Source organism: Chelonia mydas, chromosome 9, assembly GCF_015237465.2.
Source record: "Chelonia mydas isolate rCheMyd1 chromosome 9, rCheMyd1.pri.v2, whole genome shotgun sequence".
Classification (NCBI taxonomy): domain Eukaryota; kingdom Metazoa; phylum Chordata; order Testudines; family Cheloniidae; genus Chelonia; species Chelonia mydas.
Genome location: NC_057855.1, coordinates 14,884,948 through 14,905,150, shown reverse-complemented (window position 1 = coordinate 14,905,150; position 20,203 = coordinate 14,884,948). Strand labels below are relative to the sequence as shown.

The window sequence follows — 20,203 nt, the reverse complement described above, 5'->3', positions numbered from 1 at the left end:
GTGAGCAGGCTCTGGCTCAAGTTGTAGTCCACAGAGTCACAGACTAATATTCTGTCTGAACACGTGTGTGTGTGTGTGTGTGTGTGTGTGTGTGTGTGTAAAAAATCTTTAGAGCAGGATAAAACCCACTCGCCTTTATTCTCTAATACAAGGAGAGAGTGGGAAAGATGCAGCAATGGCTATTTCTCTACCATGTTTAAATAAACAAGACAATTTTGAATAAGACTCTCAAGCCAAGCTTCCTGCAAACATTTATTCCTGCCAGTTGAGACTAATGAAGTGCAGGAGCTTCTTGCTAAGGATGAGCCATCGTGAGGGGACACCTCATTAATTTGAAGGCAGGCCTTTGTTGTCCCAACTGTCAAAACTTCCATGGTATTAATGTCCTTGCTGCCTTCTTCGACATGTCTTGGAGGGCTGAGGGGGGAGGAGGGGATAGTATCATATTTCCCCAGGGACTAGTGCTGCTGTACACTTTGAAGCCTCTTCATTTTCATTTTCTGCCTCCTGGCCGTTCTGAGCTTTTTGGTCTTTAAGAAGTTGTCTTCTAAGTGATATAAGAAGTCTTCAATTATTCCAACCTGCAAATAGAAATAAATAAATGTCAAAGGTCTGTTTCCCCCTGCAAATAAACACAAAAGGCTTCTTTTCAAATAGGTTTGTTCTCTCAAAATAAATTCTTTTTTTTTAATAAAAAAAATTGGTTTATAGAATGAACAGTGCTCCCAAAGAACTGGTTGGGGTAACGGTATCTAAATATTGTTTTGTCCCTTTCCATTGGGATTGCATTCCTTTACTGATGTGGAATAGACTCTTTCACTGGATTCTGCACATTGGAAATAGGAATTTATCACAGCCCTGTCTTTTAATGGCATTGAAAAACAGTCCCTCTAAAAGAAGGCATGATGAGGAAATTAATCTCAAGCAAATTTTTCTGATAAGGAGCGAATGAAGAAAGAGAACGGAGGCGTCTGGCATTTATATGCTGAAAGTCAGCACAGGGAGAAAAATGAGTAGTCCACATTGCCATGGCAAGAGTCATTTTTCTATTAAAGCTAAATGAAGTTCTGAATAAATGCATTTCCCCATGAAATATCATTCACCAGAGGATAGTAAAAGACTAAAGGATGCAAAACAATAATTCTCGACGATTCCATCAGTCTCCTGCTAGAATAAAATCAAAATTATTCTAATAAATGGCACGTTTCAGATACACATACTTTTTTCTTGTCAACAACCGCTTTAAAACAATCTAAAACAGCATATATGGGGCTGTGTACAGGTGTTCTGTAAATACTGACGCATACATATTTATATGGTTCTCCAGACCCATAGTTTAGGTTTATTCAGATCCATTACCATGCTCTCAAATGAGCAGCATTCTCATAAGGTGAACACGATTTTGATGAATTTGCACTTAATTACATACAAACTCATTTCTTAGTGCCCTATTTCTATACGCATCTAAAGAAGCAACCTTCCAATTGCATTTTAAGATGCATGTATAAAATAAAGGCTTAATCTATCATCCTGACACACATTCAGCGGAGTGTTGCTTTTGTCATAACAGAACAGACGACTACGAACTAAGCCGAGCATGGCTTACTACTACACTCACAGATTGAGGCCAGGTTCTGCTTGCACATGCCTCCAATATGGGCTGTTACTGGGCTCCTGGGCTCCGGCTCTAAGCAGCTCCACTCCACCCTGGTTATGCCTGGTGCCTATGCTTATGTGGGGGGCCATGGTGGGTGGTGCATGTAAAGCTCATGCAGGTCATGCACAGAGACTCAGGGTTTTTCCTAGACTGCCCTTCTGAGGCGCCTGCTGTAGAAGGCCCACAGTACACCCGCTCTTTCTATGACTTTTGGGCCCCCCCCCCCGCAGCGTACAGATTTTCAGTGGGGCACCTATACCCAGCACCTTGCTAGAGAGCCACTTGAAGCGCCTGCCCAGGTATTTCCCCCCCAGCTGTCCTAGGAAACGTGGTTCGCATTCAGTTGTGGAATTTCACCCGCATGTGGCTGAGCGCTCTGTCACAGTAGCATCGACAGGCGCCCACCAAGACCACTGAAAGAGAGAGCGAGATGGTCTCTGCCCCGAAGAGCTGACAGTCCAGTCTAAAGAGACAAAGGGTGTGTGAAAGGAAACATGATTATCCCCATTTTAAAAAAGTGCCCCCTCCATTGTGCCTAGGTATGAAATTACCTACCCAATGTCCCACAGGAAGGTGCAGCAGAGATGGGAATTGACTTCCACAGTCCAGTGCTTTACCTGCGAGATCATCCTTCCACTCAAGGTTAGATTAAAAGGCAACTTCGGTTTTTTCCTTGAAGTTAACAAAAATCACTCTTTTATTTCGGCCAAGCAAACACCTTGGGGGCGTGGCTCCCGTTGTTTCCCCGCATGCCAGCATTTCCTAAACCTTGTTCAAAACAGGCTATGGGGAGTGTGTGTGTGTGGAGGGGGGCTTTCTCCTCTGGGTTCTTGAGACATAATAAGCCAGTGCAGCACTGATCCCATGGTTTATAATGTCTCCAGAAAGCCTTGGACGGGATTATTTTCATAGATCAAATCACAAAGCGCCTGTTATTGTATGCATTTTATATTTATAATACACCTCTCAAAGCAAGATCCCCACCCCCAAAATGGCATAGCAAGGGGTGGAGGGCTAACGGTGCCTTACATAACGGCTGTATTACTGCCATAGTTGATGAGTTGATGATATTATTTGCACAGCAGTGATGGCATTCAAACCATAGCTGACTTACAATTCAAATGGACGGCCGTGAGCCTGAGCAAGATTTAAAATTAGCATACGAACACAAAGAAAATACTGTCCTTTGACAACATGACAGGTGGTGGGGGCTAGTTTAGAATGGCTGTTAGGTGGCTGCACCTTTCAGTAGTGCTTATTCATGGTTCTTCGCTTGCACATGTCATTTCAAGAGGTAAATTGGAGGCATTGTAAATGAAGCATATGGCTGTCAGGTTGAAGGGATATCATCAGAAGGTGGCACAAAAGAGGTTACTGTCACAGAGTGGGCGTTTCATGGCTGCTGTAGAGAAAATGTTAGAAATATTTATAGCCAAGCCATGACCATAGCTGATAGTTTACCACTATCAAGGGCAAATCCTGGAGCGATAACACTAAGTCCTTCAGTCCTCACTCAGGCAACTCTACCACTGAAGTCAAGACCTGCAGGATTTGGTCATAGACCTGACATTAGTCAATTATGTTAGTGATTCTTGTGTGACTCATTTCAGGCCTGGTCCTATGCCCATTGGCTCAGCCTTTCGGCTTCCACAGTGCGGGAAAAACCCACTCTCCACTTTATAGAGATGCACCATGTTCCACCGTGGACTCAATGCCTGGACTGGGCCCATTAGGATTATCCGATACAAGAAGCCTTTGACATCATGGGAGCCCCACCAGTGATGTCCGTTAATGCCTTCCCTATTTGCAAGAGATGTACTTAACCTATGCATCCAAATGTACAGTGTCTTGGATGGCCCTGTGCTAGGGTGCAAATTCTCACATGCTTAGTGACCTGGCAATCCAGGAGGCCCATTTGCATTCATCGACCAGACAACTTGTATTGCTACCTGTGCTTTGCTGTGTTGCTTCCACGAGCTGCACCGCCCCACAGGCTGCAGGCAGGTGTTCCCACCCTACCTGCCTCTCAGCCATACAGTGGCAGCAGAAACCATTTCTACTCTGGATAAGCTTCCAGACCGCAGAGAAGCAGCTGAACGCAGCCTATACTCATGTTCTTTGGGCCATGACAGGAATGGCCCTTTCGCTGAGGTGACTCACAGCTCTTCCCATTCAGTTCCTAATTGCAGGTTGTACTTGGCTCTGTTTCTTCTCACTGGGTTACTACAGAGAGGTCCCAAGAGACAGAGGAAACAGGGGAGATGTGGAAAGACATTGCAGAAGGGAAAACAAAGAGAAAGAGGGGTGAGATGGAAGAAACGGGACTATATACTTTGTAGGAAGCTAGACCTAAATTCTGCAGCAAAGTCCCTCTATTTTGCAATACAGCGGCATGGCAGACTGCAAGTGCTGTGGCAGCTCTGGTTAAATATAAAAATTGAGATTTTTTTTTAATGGAACGAAATGTGTAACTAATATCAGTGCAGTGTATTCCTTGTGATATTTAACTTGATATTAAATTCAATTTATTTTATGCTGCCCATAAATTTTCTCTTGTGCTTCAGAGTCTTATATTGACAACACACTGGAGAAGTTGTCAGGTGTAGAAGTTGGAGGTCTTGGTAGCTGGATAGTGGAAAGCTGGGGCATCTGATACTGAGAAAGGGACAAGAGGCAGCTTGGGATCCTGGCATACACACGTTAGCTACTACAATGATCAGGGTGAAATGCTTAACAATAAGTTGTCCTAATTAAGTTTCATAGCTTATACCCTATTGAGAAGCATAGGGAAGTCTATGCCCATCTCACAACTAATTTAACTTATGTTGTTTGCAGCCTAAGGAAGACAAAAGCATCAGTTTCTGCTGGATTCACACGTATAAGCTTTTCCTTGTAGCCATAAGGAGTTTCTACTAAGGAAGTCAATGGAGTTCTGCTGGTTTACATGTAATTCTCTTCTTAGGGTATTTCTACACAGCCAAGAAAAACCCATGTCTGGCCTGTGGCAGCTGAGTCGGGCTCGGGCTGTGGGCTGTATCATTGCTATATAGACGTCTGGGCTTGGGCAGGAACCAAGCTCTGGGACCCTCTCACCTCATCGGGTCCTAGAACCTGGCTCCAGGCAGAGCCCGGACGCCAACACAGCAATGAAACAGCCTGAGTTGGATGGCACGGGCCAGCCACGGGGCGGGGAGGTGGGGGGTGGTGGGGTCTAGTTGCTTTGTAGACGTACCCTCAGATGCTGGTCTATAATTCTGCATGAAGAAATACAATGGCAGAAATACATAAGGTCCTGGGGAATTTGCTGATATCAAGAAAAGCAACAAAGGCCAAACTGAGGAAAAGAGAAAGAGAAAAAGAAAAGACAAAGAGGTAGAAAATTCAGATGGACTGATAATTTGGGCAAAGAACAGAGGGTGAAAGAGATACAGAAGAAATAACCAGCCACTGGCCACCTTCACTCCCAGTCCTCATCCTACTTCTTACCCTCTCCCTGTTGGCAAGCCTCTGGTCTGTCCTGCTTCCCAGTCCCCAGTGCCGGTTTTGGAAGGTGGAGGACCTGGCCCACAGAGTGGGACCTGGATGCTGGCCACATTCCCAGCCATGTGACATGCACGGTAGTTACAAGATCACTGTGCAGCTGTGTGCACACAGCTTACAGTGAACATTGGTCCCACATGACAAAACCAAGCAGCACAAAAACTGGTCAGGGCTGTTAACAACCAGGCAGGGGGCACCTAAGTGGCACTGACAGTGAAAAGGATGGGGAAAACTTCAAAGCTGGGTGCAGGACAAGGTGTGCCATCAAACCAATAATCCACAGGCCTGGCATTCCACTGATTAGAAAGTACCTTCTCTTCTCACTCTTGCTGAGACACAGCTGTGTACCTGAAGGAGTTCCTTTTTTTCACTTTCCCACTTCACTTTAAGAAAGAAAAAAAAAGAAGAAGAACATAAATGGAATGATGGAAGGTCTATGCCTGTCTTATTTCAGGGCCACACATAAAGGCACTTCCATTCTCCCACATCTTTAAAAAGATGAAAGGTATAATTAATGCACTCTAAATGACTGGATGGGCTACAAGTCAATTACTCTGCACTATATGTTAATTTTGAATTCACAGTAGAAAAGGAGCTGGTCTATGGTTCATTTAACTACAAAGGCAAACAGCTCATATTTAACTAAAATGTTGTTCCATTATTCTACAAAAGTGTGCAGAAATTGTAAATGGTTAAATACTTTCAGCACATTTATGTAATATAGTTAATGCCAGGCTGCAATGCCAATATGGGGTACTTTGATAACAGAACACGATTCATTTGAAGACTGAACTGCAGAATTTCTTGTCAGTCAAGAAGAATATATGGTTTTTACTTTAACTGGGAGTTTGATTCAGAAACATTTTATTGCAGTCTTGAAAGTGACATTAAATAGAACTCCATACAAAGATAAGGAACAATATATGCTTGTTTGAAGTGAATAAAGATATTTTCAGTCCTGACCCTACCTATTTTACCAATAATATCCTGCAAATATCCTGAGGCTCGCCAGCAGGGAGGGGTAAGATGGGTCAGTGACAGTGAATGGAAATGCAGGACACGACTGTCAATGTTGCTCATCAGCTGGGAAAGTGCCCTCCATAGGGAGTTGTCATGGATCCTAGGCACCTCACTCTGCTGTTCCCTGGTTCAAGTCTATTCTCTGGGGGACATCCTGTTTGCTTAGGGAGACCGTGGATGTAATTGGATGTATCTCAATTACTGCTGCATATGGGCCAGCTGTGCCCATCTTACTTGTACCTTGTAATTGCTTGTGATGGCCAGATGGCTAGTTTTGGATATCTACACCTAGCCACTGATGGTCATTATACAGGTCTCCCTCATATATATGAGAGATCTATATAGTCCCTGTTACAGTCACTCCCTGTGTCTTGAATACCATTAGCAGGTGGATCGTGAACATTCCAGTTATTATGCTGACTTATCTGGGGGACCATATGAGGGATCAGAATTAGCTTGCATCTGTTTGGCCATGGTGCCCTTATTACTACTGCCAGACTCTCCTGGTGTCTCATGTGGCTGCCTACACTCAGTACCCACCCATCCTTTTAACTCCACAGTCCCATAAGCACACAGTAACTGGGTGTGGAGGTGCCAGAGACTTTCTGAGTCTCTCGTGTGCTTTTGATATGCAACTTCACTGGAGCAGGGAAAGGGACAGCATGTGACACAGGCTCTTTCAGCCTGGCCATATTTCTTTTTGAAAGATTACTTCCTCCTCTTCTGGTGGCACTTGCTTCACATATATATTACTAGTACTCTCAAAGAGAGCCCAACTGCATTGACTTTTTGTGCACTCAGTGTATTCTTCAATGGGACAAGGACACTTTGCATAGTCATCCTTAAACACACAACATGCACCAAACAGGAAGATAGGGCCCAAGATGTATTATATAGCTATTAGCCATAGTCCAGGCTGTTTTCATCCAAGTCCTGATGAGTCACAGATGTCATTAAACTTGTCACTGTTATATATAATTGCTGCAGAGGGCTTGCCCTGAGGCACAGACATCAATGATCAGAGATTTTCTTCTTTGACAGGGTAACTGGTTTGGCGGATGGGAGAATGCAGTAGACATAATATACCTGGACTTTGGCAAAGCTTTTAACACAGTCCCACATGACAGTCTGATAAGTAAGCTGGAGAAATACTGGCTCGGTGGAACTACCATTAAGTGAATACATAATTAGTTAACCACAAGCAAAGAGTAGCTATTAATGGAATGATGTTAGATTGGAAGGCGGTCTCAACTAGGGGTTCCATATTGATCTGTTCTGGGTCTGGTGTTATTTAACATCTTTATTAATGACATGGATGTAGGAATAGAGAGCATACGGATGAAATTTGCATACGACATAAAGCTAGGGGAGGGGTTGCAAACACTTTGGAGGATGGGATCTTGCTAAACTGGAGAACTGGGCAATAGACTACACAAGGAAATTCAACAAAGACAAATGTAAGGGTCTACATATAGTGAAGAAAAACCAAATGCACAAATACAGAATGGGGGATAACTGGCTTGGCAGCAGCATTGAGGAGCAGGATCTGGGAGTTGTGGTGGATCACAACCTCAATATGTGATGCTACTGCAAAAAAAGCAAATGCAATTTTAGGTTGCATTAAGAGAGGCATAGCATGCAATTCACAGGAGCTGCTAGTACCGCTCTAGTCAGTGCTGGTTAGGCCTCAGCTGTGTCCAGCTCTGGTCACCAATGTATAGAAAGGATGCAGCAAAACTGGAAAGGATCCACAGGTGAGTGACAAAGACCAAACGGATGGAATGCAAGCCATATGAGCAAAGGTTGAAGAAACTGGGTATGTTTAGTTTGGAAAAGAGGAGATCAAGGGGGGACATGATAGCTGTCTTCAAATACTTGAAAGGCTGCCCTAAAAAAAAGATAGAGAAAAGTTGTTCTCGCTTGCCAGAGAGGGCAGGACAAGAGGCCATTGGTTCAAACTACATTATAGCAGATTTAGGTTAAATCTCAGAAAAAACGTCTTCACTGTAAGAACAGGAGGACAATGGAGCAGACTGCCTAAGGAGGTTATGGAAGCTCCTTCACTGGAGGTGTACAAAAGGAGGCTGGAGAGCCATCTGTCTTGGATGGTTTAGACTCAACGAATCCTTCATCTTGGCAGGGGGTTAGACTAGCTGAGCCTCCCTTCTAACACTATGATTCTATGATTTCCAAACAATCACCAGGAAGATGTTGATTTATGCAGTACTCAGGAAAGCAGTTCTGGTCACAAAATTGCCGGAATGCACACATATCTTCTAAAAGGGCAGCATGATAACTTCACAGATCTGAGCAGGAATACCTAACATCCACCATGCTAGCTGCTAAAACAGATCAAAGGCTTTGCAAAAGCAGAAGATGCAGGAGGCAATATTCCATGGGGGCAAACCAACAGAGGAAAAGTATTTACTTTATTTGGAGAAAAATTAGATAGATATGTAACAAACCAATTTATTTTCATCTCTGGAGGATATGATACATGGTAAAGTTTTCAAAAGCACCTAAGTCACTCAGGGGCCTATGTCCTAGTTTCCAAGGTGCCTAAATCCCATTGAAAAAATCAATGGGAATTAAACCTCTGCTGGGGCCAGATCTTTAAAGCTATCTAGATGCCTATTGGCATTTTCAAAAGTATCTCAAAGGGCCCAGCTCTCATTGATATCAATGGGACTTAGATGCCTTGGTGCTTTTGAAAATTGCACTAGATACCTAGCTGCATCTCTAGGTGCTTAAATACCTTTAGAAATCTAGTCCTAAGTGATGCAGTTACTCTTGAAAATTTTAACTAAGAGCTATAAATTACATGTATTGGCAAAATAAATCTTAAAACGTGTATTTATTTCTATTAGTTAGGAACTTTTGGTATTAGGAGGCAATATGCTGCTTTTAAACATCTTGAATTATCTCAACATGTTCCTCCTTCATACCTTTATTTTACATTCAGGCTTATCCAGCTTCTATAGCACCTCAGTGTAATGAAGATAGACAGTAAAACTCTATAGAAAGGAATCTTAGAGAGAAGCTAGTGAGGTATATATATGAAGCACAGGAGTAAGAGCTGAGAGGATTATCCAGTAAAAGTGATGAGCAGAAATCTTCACAGATTTAATTTAAAAAGTAAGTGATCTGGTTTGCACAGGTTCTGCGAGCAAAGGGTGCTCTTTACCTGGGGAAACTGTGGCCATAGAAATGCATGATTTTCCTTGCTGTTAGTACAGCTGGCCGTGCATGTTTGAGAAGCACAGCTGCTACAAGAATGCTCTTTTTGGGGGCATTCACAGTAACACATAGAATCATAGAATATTAGAGTTGGAAGGGACCTCAGGAGGTCATCTAGTCCAACCCCCTGCTCAAAGCAGGACCAGTCCCTAATGTTTGCCCCAGATCCCTAAATGGCCCCCTCAAGGATTGAACTCACAACCCTAAATGGCCCCCTCAAGGATTTAACTCACAACCCTGGGTTTAGCAGGCCAATGCTCAAACCACTGAGCTATCCCTCCCCCCCAATAAACACTCTGCTGAAATTCAGAGCTCCTCCATTTGGATTATTGTTAGTTCATAGACTATCAGGGTTGGAAGGGACCTCAGGAGGTCATCTAGTTCAACCCCCTGCTCAAAGCAGGACCAATCCCCAATTTTGGCCCCAGAAGCTGGCGTTGGAAATGGGAGACAGAGGCTGGATCACTTGATGATTACCTGTTCTGTTCATTCCCTCTGGCGCACCTGGCATTGGCCACTGTCGGAAGACAGGATACTGGACTAGATGAACCTTTGGTCTGACCTAGTATGGCCATTCTTATGTTCTTATGAGAAGAAAGCAAAGCAGGCCTGCTTAGGCAGTCTGACTTGCTGAGGAACTCACAGTGCAGGCAGAAAAGCCCAAGAGCAGTGATGGCTGAAGCACCAGGAGCCTAAATATAGGTGCCTTTCTGACCACTTAGGAGGAATACAGGTGCAGTTGCCCTGAACTGTGACGTACCCAATACTCATAACTACTGTGTCCGGATCCAAAGCACTTGCCTACAATTGGTTGACAACTGCGTCTAAAAGGTTGTGCAATTCTTGCCTTGGACCTACTTCCAGAAGAGGTCACAATTTTGGATGCCGATGCAGAAGATAAATACAATGTTTCTCTTTCGTATTTTGCATACATCCAGTTCATCTGCATTGCCATTCTTTAATGAAACAGGCATGTTAATGACAGACAGCTCTGTCACGCATTTCCTTCTTAAAGGACTGAATTAGTGAATCACTGAAAAACAGTTCAGTATGCACCAATAGGAAACAGGGCGGTTGGCATGTTAGCATTAATTTGGTGCTAAAGGTAGGTGGGGGAAGAGTGTTAGCAATGAGAGTGTGAATACTAATAATGATAGATTACATTTACTAAGCGCCTGACAGCTTCACAAACTATCCTGCAAACACTCCCGATCAAGTATAGTGCTTACTATTACAAGTAGTCTTGATGACTCATGGTATTTCTTATAGTTATAAGCATAATGCTTGGTAGTAAGAGTTTGCAGGATTGGGTTCCATATGCATACCTGACTGGGCAAAGGATGCCACCTCTGTTTTGGAGGGCAGCAGCTAAGCATGGAATTTATGCACAGGGCTCTTCATGACAGCAAGCACTGAGGAAACGTGAGCCAAAAATACCAGTGCCAATCCCTAGTTATAGGAAATGTGAAGTGGGATCTTCAACAGAGCTGTGAAGATAACTGATTTGACTGTTTGCTGACAGTTCTGAAAAACTGGAAAAGAAAATTCATTTCAGATAGACTTGACATGAACAAACAAAAAAATTCATTTTCAATGAACCGAGAAGTCAGGGAAAATAACATTTTGGCTTGAATGAAATGTTTCATTTTGATTTGGTTTTTTTTAAAACTTTTTTTTAATAATTGAAGGAAATTTCAAAATGAAAAGTTATTTCAAATAGAAAAAATGAAACGTTGTTTTGAAAATGTCAGAATGAAAGGTTTTGATTCTTTTCAGATTTTTTCTGTAATTTTTTTCCAACCAAAACAATTTGGTGAATTCAACATGAATTTATAAAATGTGTAACTCAACTCGAATCAGCAATTTTCACTGAAAAATATTTTGCTCAAAATTTTTTGCCCAGTTCCAATATTTAATGCCTTGTATCCTGTGACCTACTGGAAAAGGAACTGAACTGGTGACCACAATCAGCTGAGTTTTTTAAGGTTTCAAGGACTACTATACTGCTATATTTTTCACCATTATTTAAAATTTTTCCCCTGAACAGTCTCTTCCTGTATCATGCATAATGGAACAGGCCAAATTTGCATGTGAACAGTATAGTACAATGCACAGTGGATTAGATTACCATAGATTTTTTCCCCCACCTCTACCTTCCAACATCCTCTATACCAAGTAAGTATAGTAGTATCCAGAACCCAGTACTATTCAACATGTCCTTTCTCCCATCAAGATACCAAGAGTGTCCCTGGTTGTTTCCTACTCTTGATCTGAAGATTGTCTAGACTGTTCTGCCTTTTCATTGTTTACTTTTCAATTAAAAGGGAATGTCAATTAAATAGAGCAGTTCATCAAACAGCGGCCTGTTGCTTCTGAAAAAGGCATAGGCATTGGAAGCAAAGATCAGCTATCCAGCTGTCTGTTTGCCTGGCAAAAATATAGCCTAATTTTTAGCCTAACTCTGTTTCATATTCATACACATTAGTACAGCTTTTCCCATACATTTATCCTTATGTTAGTTACAGCTGTTCTTTTATTCATTCTTACGTGTTTGCTCTGCTGTCAGATTTATGAAATAGTCATTCCACTGAGCTCAGCACACGGCGGTCATAACTTAGCTACATTGCAAAATACGGGATGCCCTTGAGGTAAACTCAGATGCGAAGGTTTTATGAAGTGTCTCACATGTGGCAGTTCAGAGAAGTCTATTTGTCAACTTATGTCTATTGTTTAGTTGTTCAAAAGATGTTAAAAGGACCCTATTAAACCACACGCTGTCTGAATTCCAAGGGAACTGAAGGGAGGAGAGGGAAAGATTTGCATTATTACATATGAAGATTAAAAAGATCTGTATTGGGCCCTGCTGCATTATTGTAACTTCCTTTTGATGTGGAAGCTACCAGTTGGTAGGTTCTAATAGGTCTGCTTATCCACTTATGTGCACTCCAGTTACTCTAGTATCTGGGTACCTCACAAATATTAATGAATTTATTCTCACAAGGGAAGTAAGTATTGCTATGTCATTTATTTAATTTATTTATTTATGTATTTATTGTACAGCAGGGCGGAACTAAGGCACAAAGCAATTAAGTGACTCAACCAATATTGCACAGGATAGCTGTGGCAGAGTGGGAAATTGATTATAAAACTCCTGAGTCTTGTAGCCCATAGAGCTAGCTTTAGCATTTATTTTATTTAGCAGTAACGCAAGGAGCCTACAGGCCTGTCTCCTGTAAGACATTGGCTTCAGCAGTTAGCATAAGGCTTGAGGCCTATGAAGTTTGGCCCAGATAAATGGCCCAATGGTCACCCTTAAGTTTTGGGGAACTGGGAATAGAGTGTTTAATGGGGAAGTTTGTACTTACTGACACCAGGCAACCACAGGAATATGAGTTAATACCAGCTTTTGAATATTTTAGGATAGGAACATCTGCAGATGTCTGACCACAAGAGTGCCATGGCAACAAGGTGAGGTATATGATAATAAGTTGAGCTCATTAATATACTAACCTATAGGAGAAGGGCACCCCAACATTAGTAGGGCGAGGACATACAAATAAGGAAGAGGAGAGACACCCCTACCGAATATGCATTAGGCATAGTGATGTCAGCGTAACATATTATAAAAGTTGGATTCCCAGCCTCTGAGCAGGAGAAGAGAGAGAGAGAGAGATGTAGCCCTTGGGAGGTGCCAGGATGATGACCCCTGGTGATGATGAGGAAGGTGATGGTGATGAGGAAGATAATGTCTAAAATTTCAGGTTGTTCTGCTAGGGAAGGTGTGAGTATATGGCTGTTAAAAAATACACTCTGTATTATCTCTATCTACCTTGCGGGTTAGAGTGAGCTAGGTGGAGCGAACAGGGGGAGTGGACATAAAGAAAGGTGCCACCCGCTTGTACTCACCGGGTGGCGCTCCGGGTCCTCGGCAGCACTGAAGGCCCTCGCTGCCGAAATGCCGCCGAGGACCCGGAGCAAGTGAAGGCCCCCGCCGCTGAAGTGCCGGACCCGCCGCCGAAGACCCGGAGTTCCGCCGGGTGAGTAAAAATGTAAAAAGGCGACAAAAAATTAAAAAGGCACCACGTGTGCTCAGTGGGGGAGCAGCTGCTCCCCCCGCTCTCTGCCTAGCTATTCTACTTGTGACTTTGCTAAATGTATTAATAAACTATTGTAAATATAGAAGGGTTCCTAAATTGTGAGTGCTGCAACCATGCACATTGGCGTTCCCAACTGAACAGTAATTTTGATAATACTGGACCTGATCTTGGGATAAGAACCTGTCAAACCTCAAAGTGATAACTGGGTATTAAGCAATCAATATAATGAATACATAATCCATAGATCAGGCTACCGTCCTGGCCTAGTGCCTTGAACACAAGACAAAACTTTGCTGTTGTAACCCCAAAAGTTATGATTTGTAGGCTCTGGCAAGTTTAAGATGGGAATGTCTTAAAACTGTAGAAAAGAGGGATGGAAGTCAAAGATATTTTATTAATGCACTTGGTCTTACATTGAAATGACTGAAAATCAATTCCTCCTTCAATTACCCGAAAGGTCCTGAGTCCACGAGTCTGTGTTTCCTTGCAATATTTAATGACATCACTAACACCTGCAGTAGAGTAGGGACTGCATCCGATATAGTACCCTGACACAAGGTCCTGGCATGTAGATAGAAGATCATTTTTAAATATAGGCGCAGAGCAGACAGTGACAGTGCAAGTTCTTCAACACTGCTCAGTAAATGTGTTTGAATGAGGACGTGGAGGGATTACCCTGATGAGTTAGAGGAAGGGTAGGTCTCCGTGTAAATGTATCTAGCAATATATGGCACAGAAAGTCCTCTGCCATATACTGCCAGTGCCATGGATTCACTGCATGGGGGGTGAACGGCAGCACAGTGGGGATGCAGGAGAACTCTATACCTTCTACACGTGGTGGAACTAGGCTCTATGTCAGCCCCACATGGGACCATGACAACTGGGCTGGGACTGGACAGAAGCATGTCCAGTGGGTCTTTGATTACATGGATGATTACATGCCACTTGCAACATTAGCTTCCCTGCACAAATCACAGGTACTTGGGCTTTGGGTTGAGAGTGAAGGGAGGTGAATTTCAGCTCCTGTGTATCTAATTTCTTGGCCTGTCTGCTGAGAATACCAGTCGGGGTGTCAGTGATTAGTGGGCATTCTGTGGTCGGACACCTGTTCACCAGGAAATGGACTGAGATTGCCTCCAACTCAAACAGCTGTCGGATAGCAATAATTTCAACAACTTGGGTCGCTGGCCAAATTTTGTGCAGGGACCTACAGGTGAAAGTCTTCATGTCCCATTAATACTGAGAAAGACAGACTCTTTACATTGCCATTTGCTTTTACCAGTAAAATTACTCAGCCCTTTTTTCTTTGTTTTTAATACTTTAAAATAACAATTAACCCGAATGATAAATTCGATCACAACATTTAATGAAAAAAGGCAAAGCCATCAATGATGAGAGCAGAATCCCATAAAACATCTGCCTCCCCCAAAGTCTAATGTTTTTGTCACTCTCACAGTTTAAAAATGGCCAGAATAATTGGAAACTAATTTGATAAGCCCTGTCTACTATCGCAGGAAGCAAAGAAATGTGTTCTGAGGGTCCTTGTATATCAAGTTTCAGCCTGAATGAATTTTTATGGTTGACTTAAAGTATAAAATCCTGAAAATAGTGATTTGCAAAGGGCATTCTGGCAGACCCTTTAACCATCTGGAAAATGAGCACAGCTATAATTCCGCTGCTTCAGAGGAAAATTTTGAGTGTTTTGGTAAGATGCAACTGCTGCTTCTATTGCAAAAACCCAAACTTCAGTGGTGGCAATCTGGATATCAGATTTTGTAAGAGCTTTGCATTTATAACTGATTGCATAAGCTCCACTGTGGTCTCCTGCTTGTTCCAGAACATGTAAATTAATTCAATGGCAATAAAGGCAACTAACTAACTTGTAACCGCATAAACCCATAAACAGCTGTATGAATACAGCCACATAATCAGTCATGTGATGGCTGAGCAATTTATAGCCCTTTGAGAAATTTGAACTTCTCCAAAAAGTCTTAGCATATATGGGTTACAAACTGTATTCTATGTACAACCTCCATCCATCAGCTCTTCATCGTCTGAGGTAATCCTTCTCCTCAACTATGTATTAGGGCTGTTTAACATTCCTAACTAAAGGTGGTTGAAAAGTTCCCAACAGAATGATTTTTCTGTCAGAAAATGCTGTTTCGTTGAAATTGACACTTTCCATGTGAACATGTTGATTTTAATGACATTTTATTTAGGGGAAAAAAATCAAATAAAATGTGTTTTGATAAAATCAAAACAGAACATTTCAACTTTATATGAATGGAACATTTTGATCTTTTGTTCAGAACTTTATTCGATTTTCTGTTAAATTATAATCGACTATAAAATACAAGTCAAAATCAGAACAAAATGTTTCAATCATATAAAAAGGAAACAGTTTGATTGACTGGAAAAGAAGTGTTTTCAAAAATTCTGTTTTGTGGGAAATTTCTAATTTTGTTTGTTTTTGTTACAATTCAGAACAAAAACAAATTTTGAAATGTTGGAATGTCCCACAGAATGGAATTTCTGAATTTTGGACAGCTCTATTCCCAACCATAGAATATTCTATTCAGTTTTAACTGTTGAACTGGTTCATGTTAAGGTTACAATAAAAGGGAGAAAAATACCCTGGCCAAGATTTTCAAAAATGCATGTCTGAAGTTAGGATACATAAAGCATGATCCAGCGCTTATTGAAGTGTCTGGGAATCCTTCCATTAATTTCAGTGGGCATTCAATTAGGCCTTAAGTCTATATTTAGGTGCCTAGATAAGTGGCCTGATTTTCAAGACTGCTGAAGTCATTGTGAGCTGTGGGGTTGCTCCACACTTTTGATAATCAGTTTATTTAACCAGGTGCCCAAACATGGATTAGACTCCTTACTTTAGGTGTCCATTTCTGAAAAAAACTGTCTCCTACACTTTATTTTTTTTCAAATGTCACTGTTCTAGAATACATTTATATGGTGCCTCTGTATTATAGGCAGAGCTGATGGGCAAACACATATAGACAGCATTAACACTTTTTACTATAAGACTTTTTTTCAGTTGCTTATAACTTAGCCAAACTTTAACTATTCAGGCAGAAGTTTTCTATGCTGGGTGGCTGCTCCTGACTGAATTTATCTGGAAAGTTTCAGTGAAAATAGTTTAGCTGTTTCTGAGAATTAGATTAGGAAAAAATATGTAGTTTTGCCCATGTTAACAAAATTCATATAATTGTTTCATTGCGAAGGTCTGCTGCACCCATGTTTTGGAGCAGGGACTTGAAATTTAGCAGGAGATGCCCTTTATGTCAGGGATATGCCTTTTGCCATGCTCATGAATACTTGGCTGTGATAAGCCTTTGAAAAATCTTAGTTCTCACATGCTCAGTAGAGACTTGTTAAGACTTTGGCAGCTAAATTCTCCAAAGAGCTCATCTGCACTGAGCACCCACCGTCCCCTCATAGCTTGTTGGAAATGTCATAAGCATGGGATACGTATAGTGAATGAGGTTGAACAGGCCAGGGTAATACTTACACTAAGCTTGCTGGCTATGGCCTAGTCTTTGACATGAGTGTTTGCCTTGCTAATATGTCCTTATGTTAATAGTGTTGTACAGGACAAAGGGTGATGTTTTGTTCATGGAATGTACTGACTTGATAGATAAGAGGAAGTTATCAGCACAATGAGCGCACAAAATGTACTACCAAAAACTTCCTACATTGTGAAAAAACATGAGAGTCCCTACACCAAGCAAGGGATGAAAGGCCTGGTCAGCATGCATGATCAGTGTGTCATCAGTGATAATAAACCAATTAGAAGAGAGATATAACAAAACGGAAATAGAATGGACAGCAAAAATTATGTAAACTGAAGCTTGCACTTGCCTATTGTATGAAAGACATACTGCTCAATAAGAAAAGGAGTACTTGTGGCACCTTAGAGACTAACAAATTTATTTGAGCATAAGCTTCTGTGAGCTACAGCTCACTTCATCCGATGAAGTGAGCTGTAGCTCACAAAAGCTTATGCTCAAATAAATTTGTTAGTCTCTAAGGTGCCACAAGTACTTCTTTTCTTTTTGCGAATACAGACTAACATGGCTGCTACTCTGAATACTGCTTAATGTTGATTGGATGGTCATATAATGCAATTGTTTGCAGTTGCTTTTCCTGGTTGCTACAGGTCACTGAGATGGTCACACTGGGCACCAAAATCAAGAGTGGGGGGAGACCGTTCCTCCTATGCGCTCAGTGGTCCCTCTGGTGGCATGCTGGCAGCATGGAAAAAGAGGAGAAAGACAAATGACTGCACAGAGAAGAGCTGGACCAATGGGGCAGGGAGGGAGTGAGGGTGGAAGGGAGAGGGGTCAGAGGGAGTAGATTGGGATGAAGAGCCTGGGGGCAGGACTGGGACTGGGTGCCAGTGTGTGTGTGATCATGTAATTAAAGACAGTGTCATAATACTAATAATAAAGTTGCCCAATCAACCTTATTTTTGGTATTTCCTACCTTTGAATGCTTGATGTTGCAAACATAATATTTGTTTAACACAGATTTGGAGTTCTGTATACCTAGGACAGAACCATTCTGCCCTCCTATGGCTCAAATTGTAACTCTTTGGGAGACACCTAATTATATGAAGAGATAACCTCAAAGCACCAAATTCTGTTAGCAGAAATGAGCACACCTCTCACACTGCTGTCCATGGGAGTTGTATCTGAGGCTAGAAAGTGACCCTTTTAACTAAGGAGGAGGGGTAATTGTAAATGAGGCATAAGGCAGTTGGATCTTTGTTATCATTCAACTAGCTGTTTGTATTTCTTTTTAAATTTTATATCAATGTCTAGTTATTATTTCTGAAGGAAATATTATAAGCATTAAAAATCTCATCTCATGGGATCTGTGGGCAGATGTGAGATAATCAGAAGATATACCAATTGCAGAGCAGAAATTTTGTGAACATTATAGCATTTATTTAATCTCTTCATATTTCTAATAAAATATGACAAAAAGACATCTCCTTATTACTCTAGGTATTTTTGAAAAATATTTGAAAAAACCCCAATGATTGCCTTTTGCAACAATCCTGAACTTTGAAAAAGTCATCATAAGCCACTGATCTGACATCTAGACAATGAATTATTTCTTGTTAAAACTGCATTCAGACACAACATATTCTGGGAATTTTAACTCAGTTGGCTTCAGTTGTAATCACTGATTCTGAAAGTGACTAAATCCCTCTACGTTCCTCTGGCAGCATCTATTTGAACAGTTTTGAATATCTCTGTCATATTTGGTTAGTTAGAAATATTTTTGTTTGTTTAAAAGTTTTGAAATTTCAAAAACAAACCCAGATCACTGGAATATAAGGAAATAAACAAATGGAATGAAGGCTATCGGAGGATTCTGGTGATATCACAAACCACTATCGCTCTGCTGGTTTGAGAGAGCATGGAACGCTCAGTGCCCAAATTCCTCTGCATTCTTCGCATAGATGTAGAAGCACATTAATATTCTGAAATAATGAGGGACATGTTCTTGTCTCAGTTACTCCTGTGTAACTCTGGAGTACATGCTACTGAGTTACCATGAGTCAATGGATTTAGGGTTAGAGTTTGCAGTGATGTGACTGAGACCTGAATCTAGCTTCTCAGCTCCCTGGAACCACAAGTTCAGGTCCTGGCAGGATTCAAATTCAAGTCATCTGCCCTTCGTTTTTCCAAGAGAGATGCCATTTGCTATGCATGGTGTATTTATATGGGATCTTTAAAACTGAAGTCCCATCTGTCCAGCTGGGACACTGAAGATCCCATGACAATCTGTAACAGAGCAATGCTCTGAACCTCGAGCAAAATTTCCTCTTGCCTGTGCTGTCATCCCCTGTCTCAGAGGTGGCTGTATTTAACCAGTGCCGTATGTGCACAATTGTAAAGTGCTTTGGGGTGAAAGGCTTTGTGTCAATATACGATATCCTTATTTCTTCACAGGCAGGCCACTATTTATTACATCGAATCAAATTCATCCCAGTGCTGACAGTCAGCACAAGAGTCTAGGTACCATTTAAGCCCTTCTTACGTCCCTTAAGGGTGATATTGACCAAATGCAGAGGTCCCAAGAAAGGCACTACACACCTGGTAAGCCTCACACCACCTAAGCCTCACTTAAGCTTTTCAGTGGGGTTTACGTGAGGTGTAAATAGCGCACAGAGTCTTGTGTGTGTTCTCTGATCTGTGCTGAATTTTACTTGTATTGAAAAACAGTTAAAACAATACCCCAAATGGGGGAGAATGAAGGTAAGTATACTAATCATCAAAACGAAGCGATTCAAACTGTTTCCCCAGCCAATGACCATGTGAAACTGTTAACGCTATCAAATATGAGAGTATTAAGTCAAAAACAAATACTTATTTGGGGCTAACCGTCTGTGCACTAACAAGCGCCAAGACAAAGGGTGTGGCTCACAATAGCACCAACTTTCGTTTTCACCATTGGAACAAATGAGAGCCAAGAGGCCATTCACTCCCTGAGAAGCAGAGCATTCTGCTGTCTTCAGCTGCAAGTTTTACCTTCTGAATTTTATTCCACACACGTTCTGTATCACTTCTTCCTTCAAGGGTGTCCATGGCATCTGCCATTAGCGACTGCAGCTGTGGCACCAAGA

At 41.7% G+C, this 20,203-nt stretch overlaps 1 protein-coding gene across 1 annotated transcript in view; it reads right to left on the bottom strand.

Moving 5' to 3' along the window:
• Window positions 1-297: 297 nt before the first annotated feature.
• The window catches only part of SPATA16 (spermatogenesis associated 16), a 110,177-nt gene continuing 90,271 nt past the window's right edge, over window positions 298-20,203 (bottom strand). The window contains exons 9-10 of the mRNA XM_007056999.3: window positions 20,109-20,189; window positions 298-581 (exon numbers count right to left, since the gene is read on the bottom strand). Coding sequence (XP_007057061.2) covers window positions 459-581; window positions 20,109-20,189 — 204 coding nt within the window. The 3' untranslated portion in view covers window positions 298-458. The remainder of the gene's footprint in view (window positions 582-20,108; window positions 20,190-20,203) is intronic.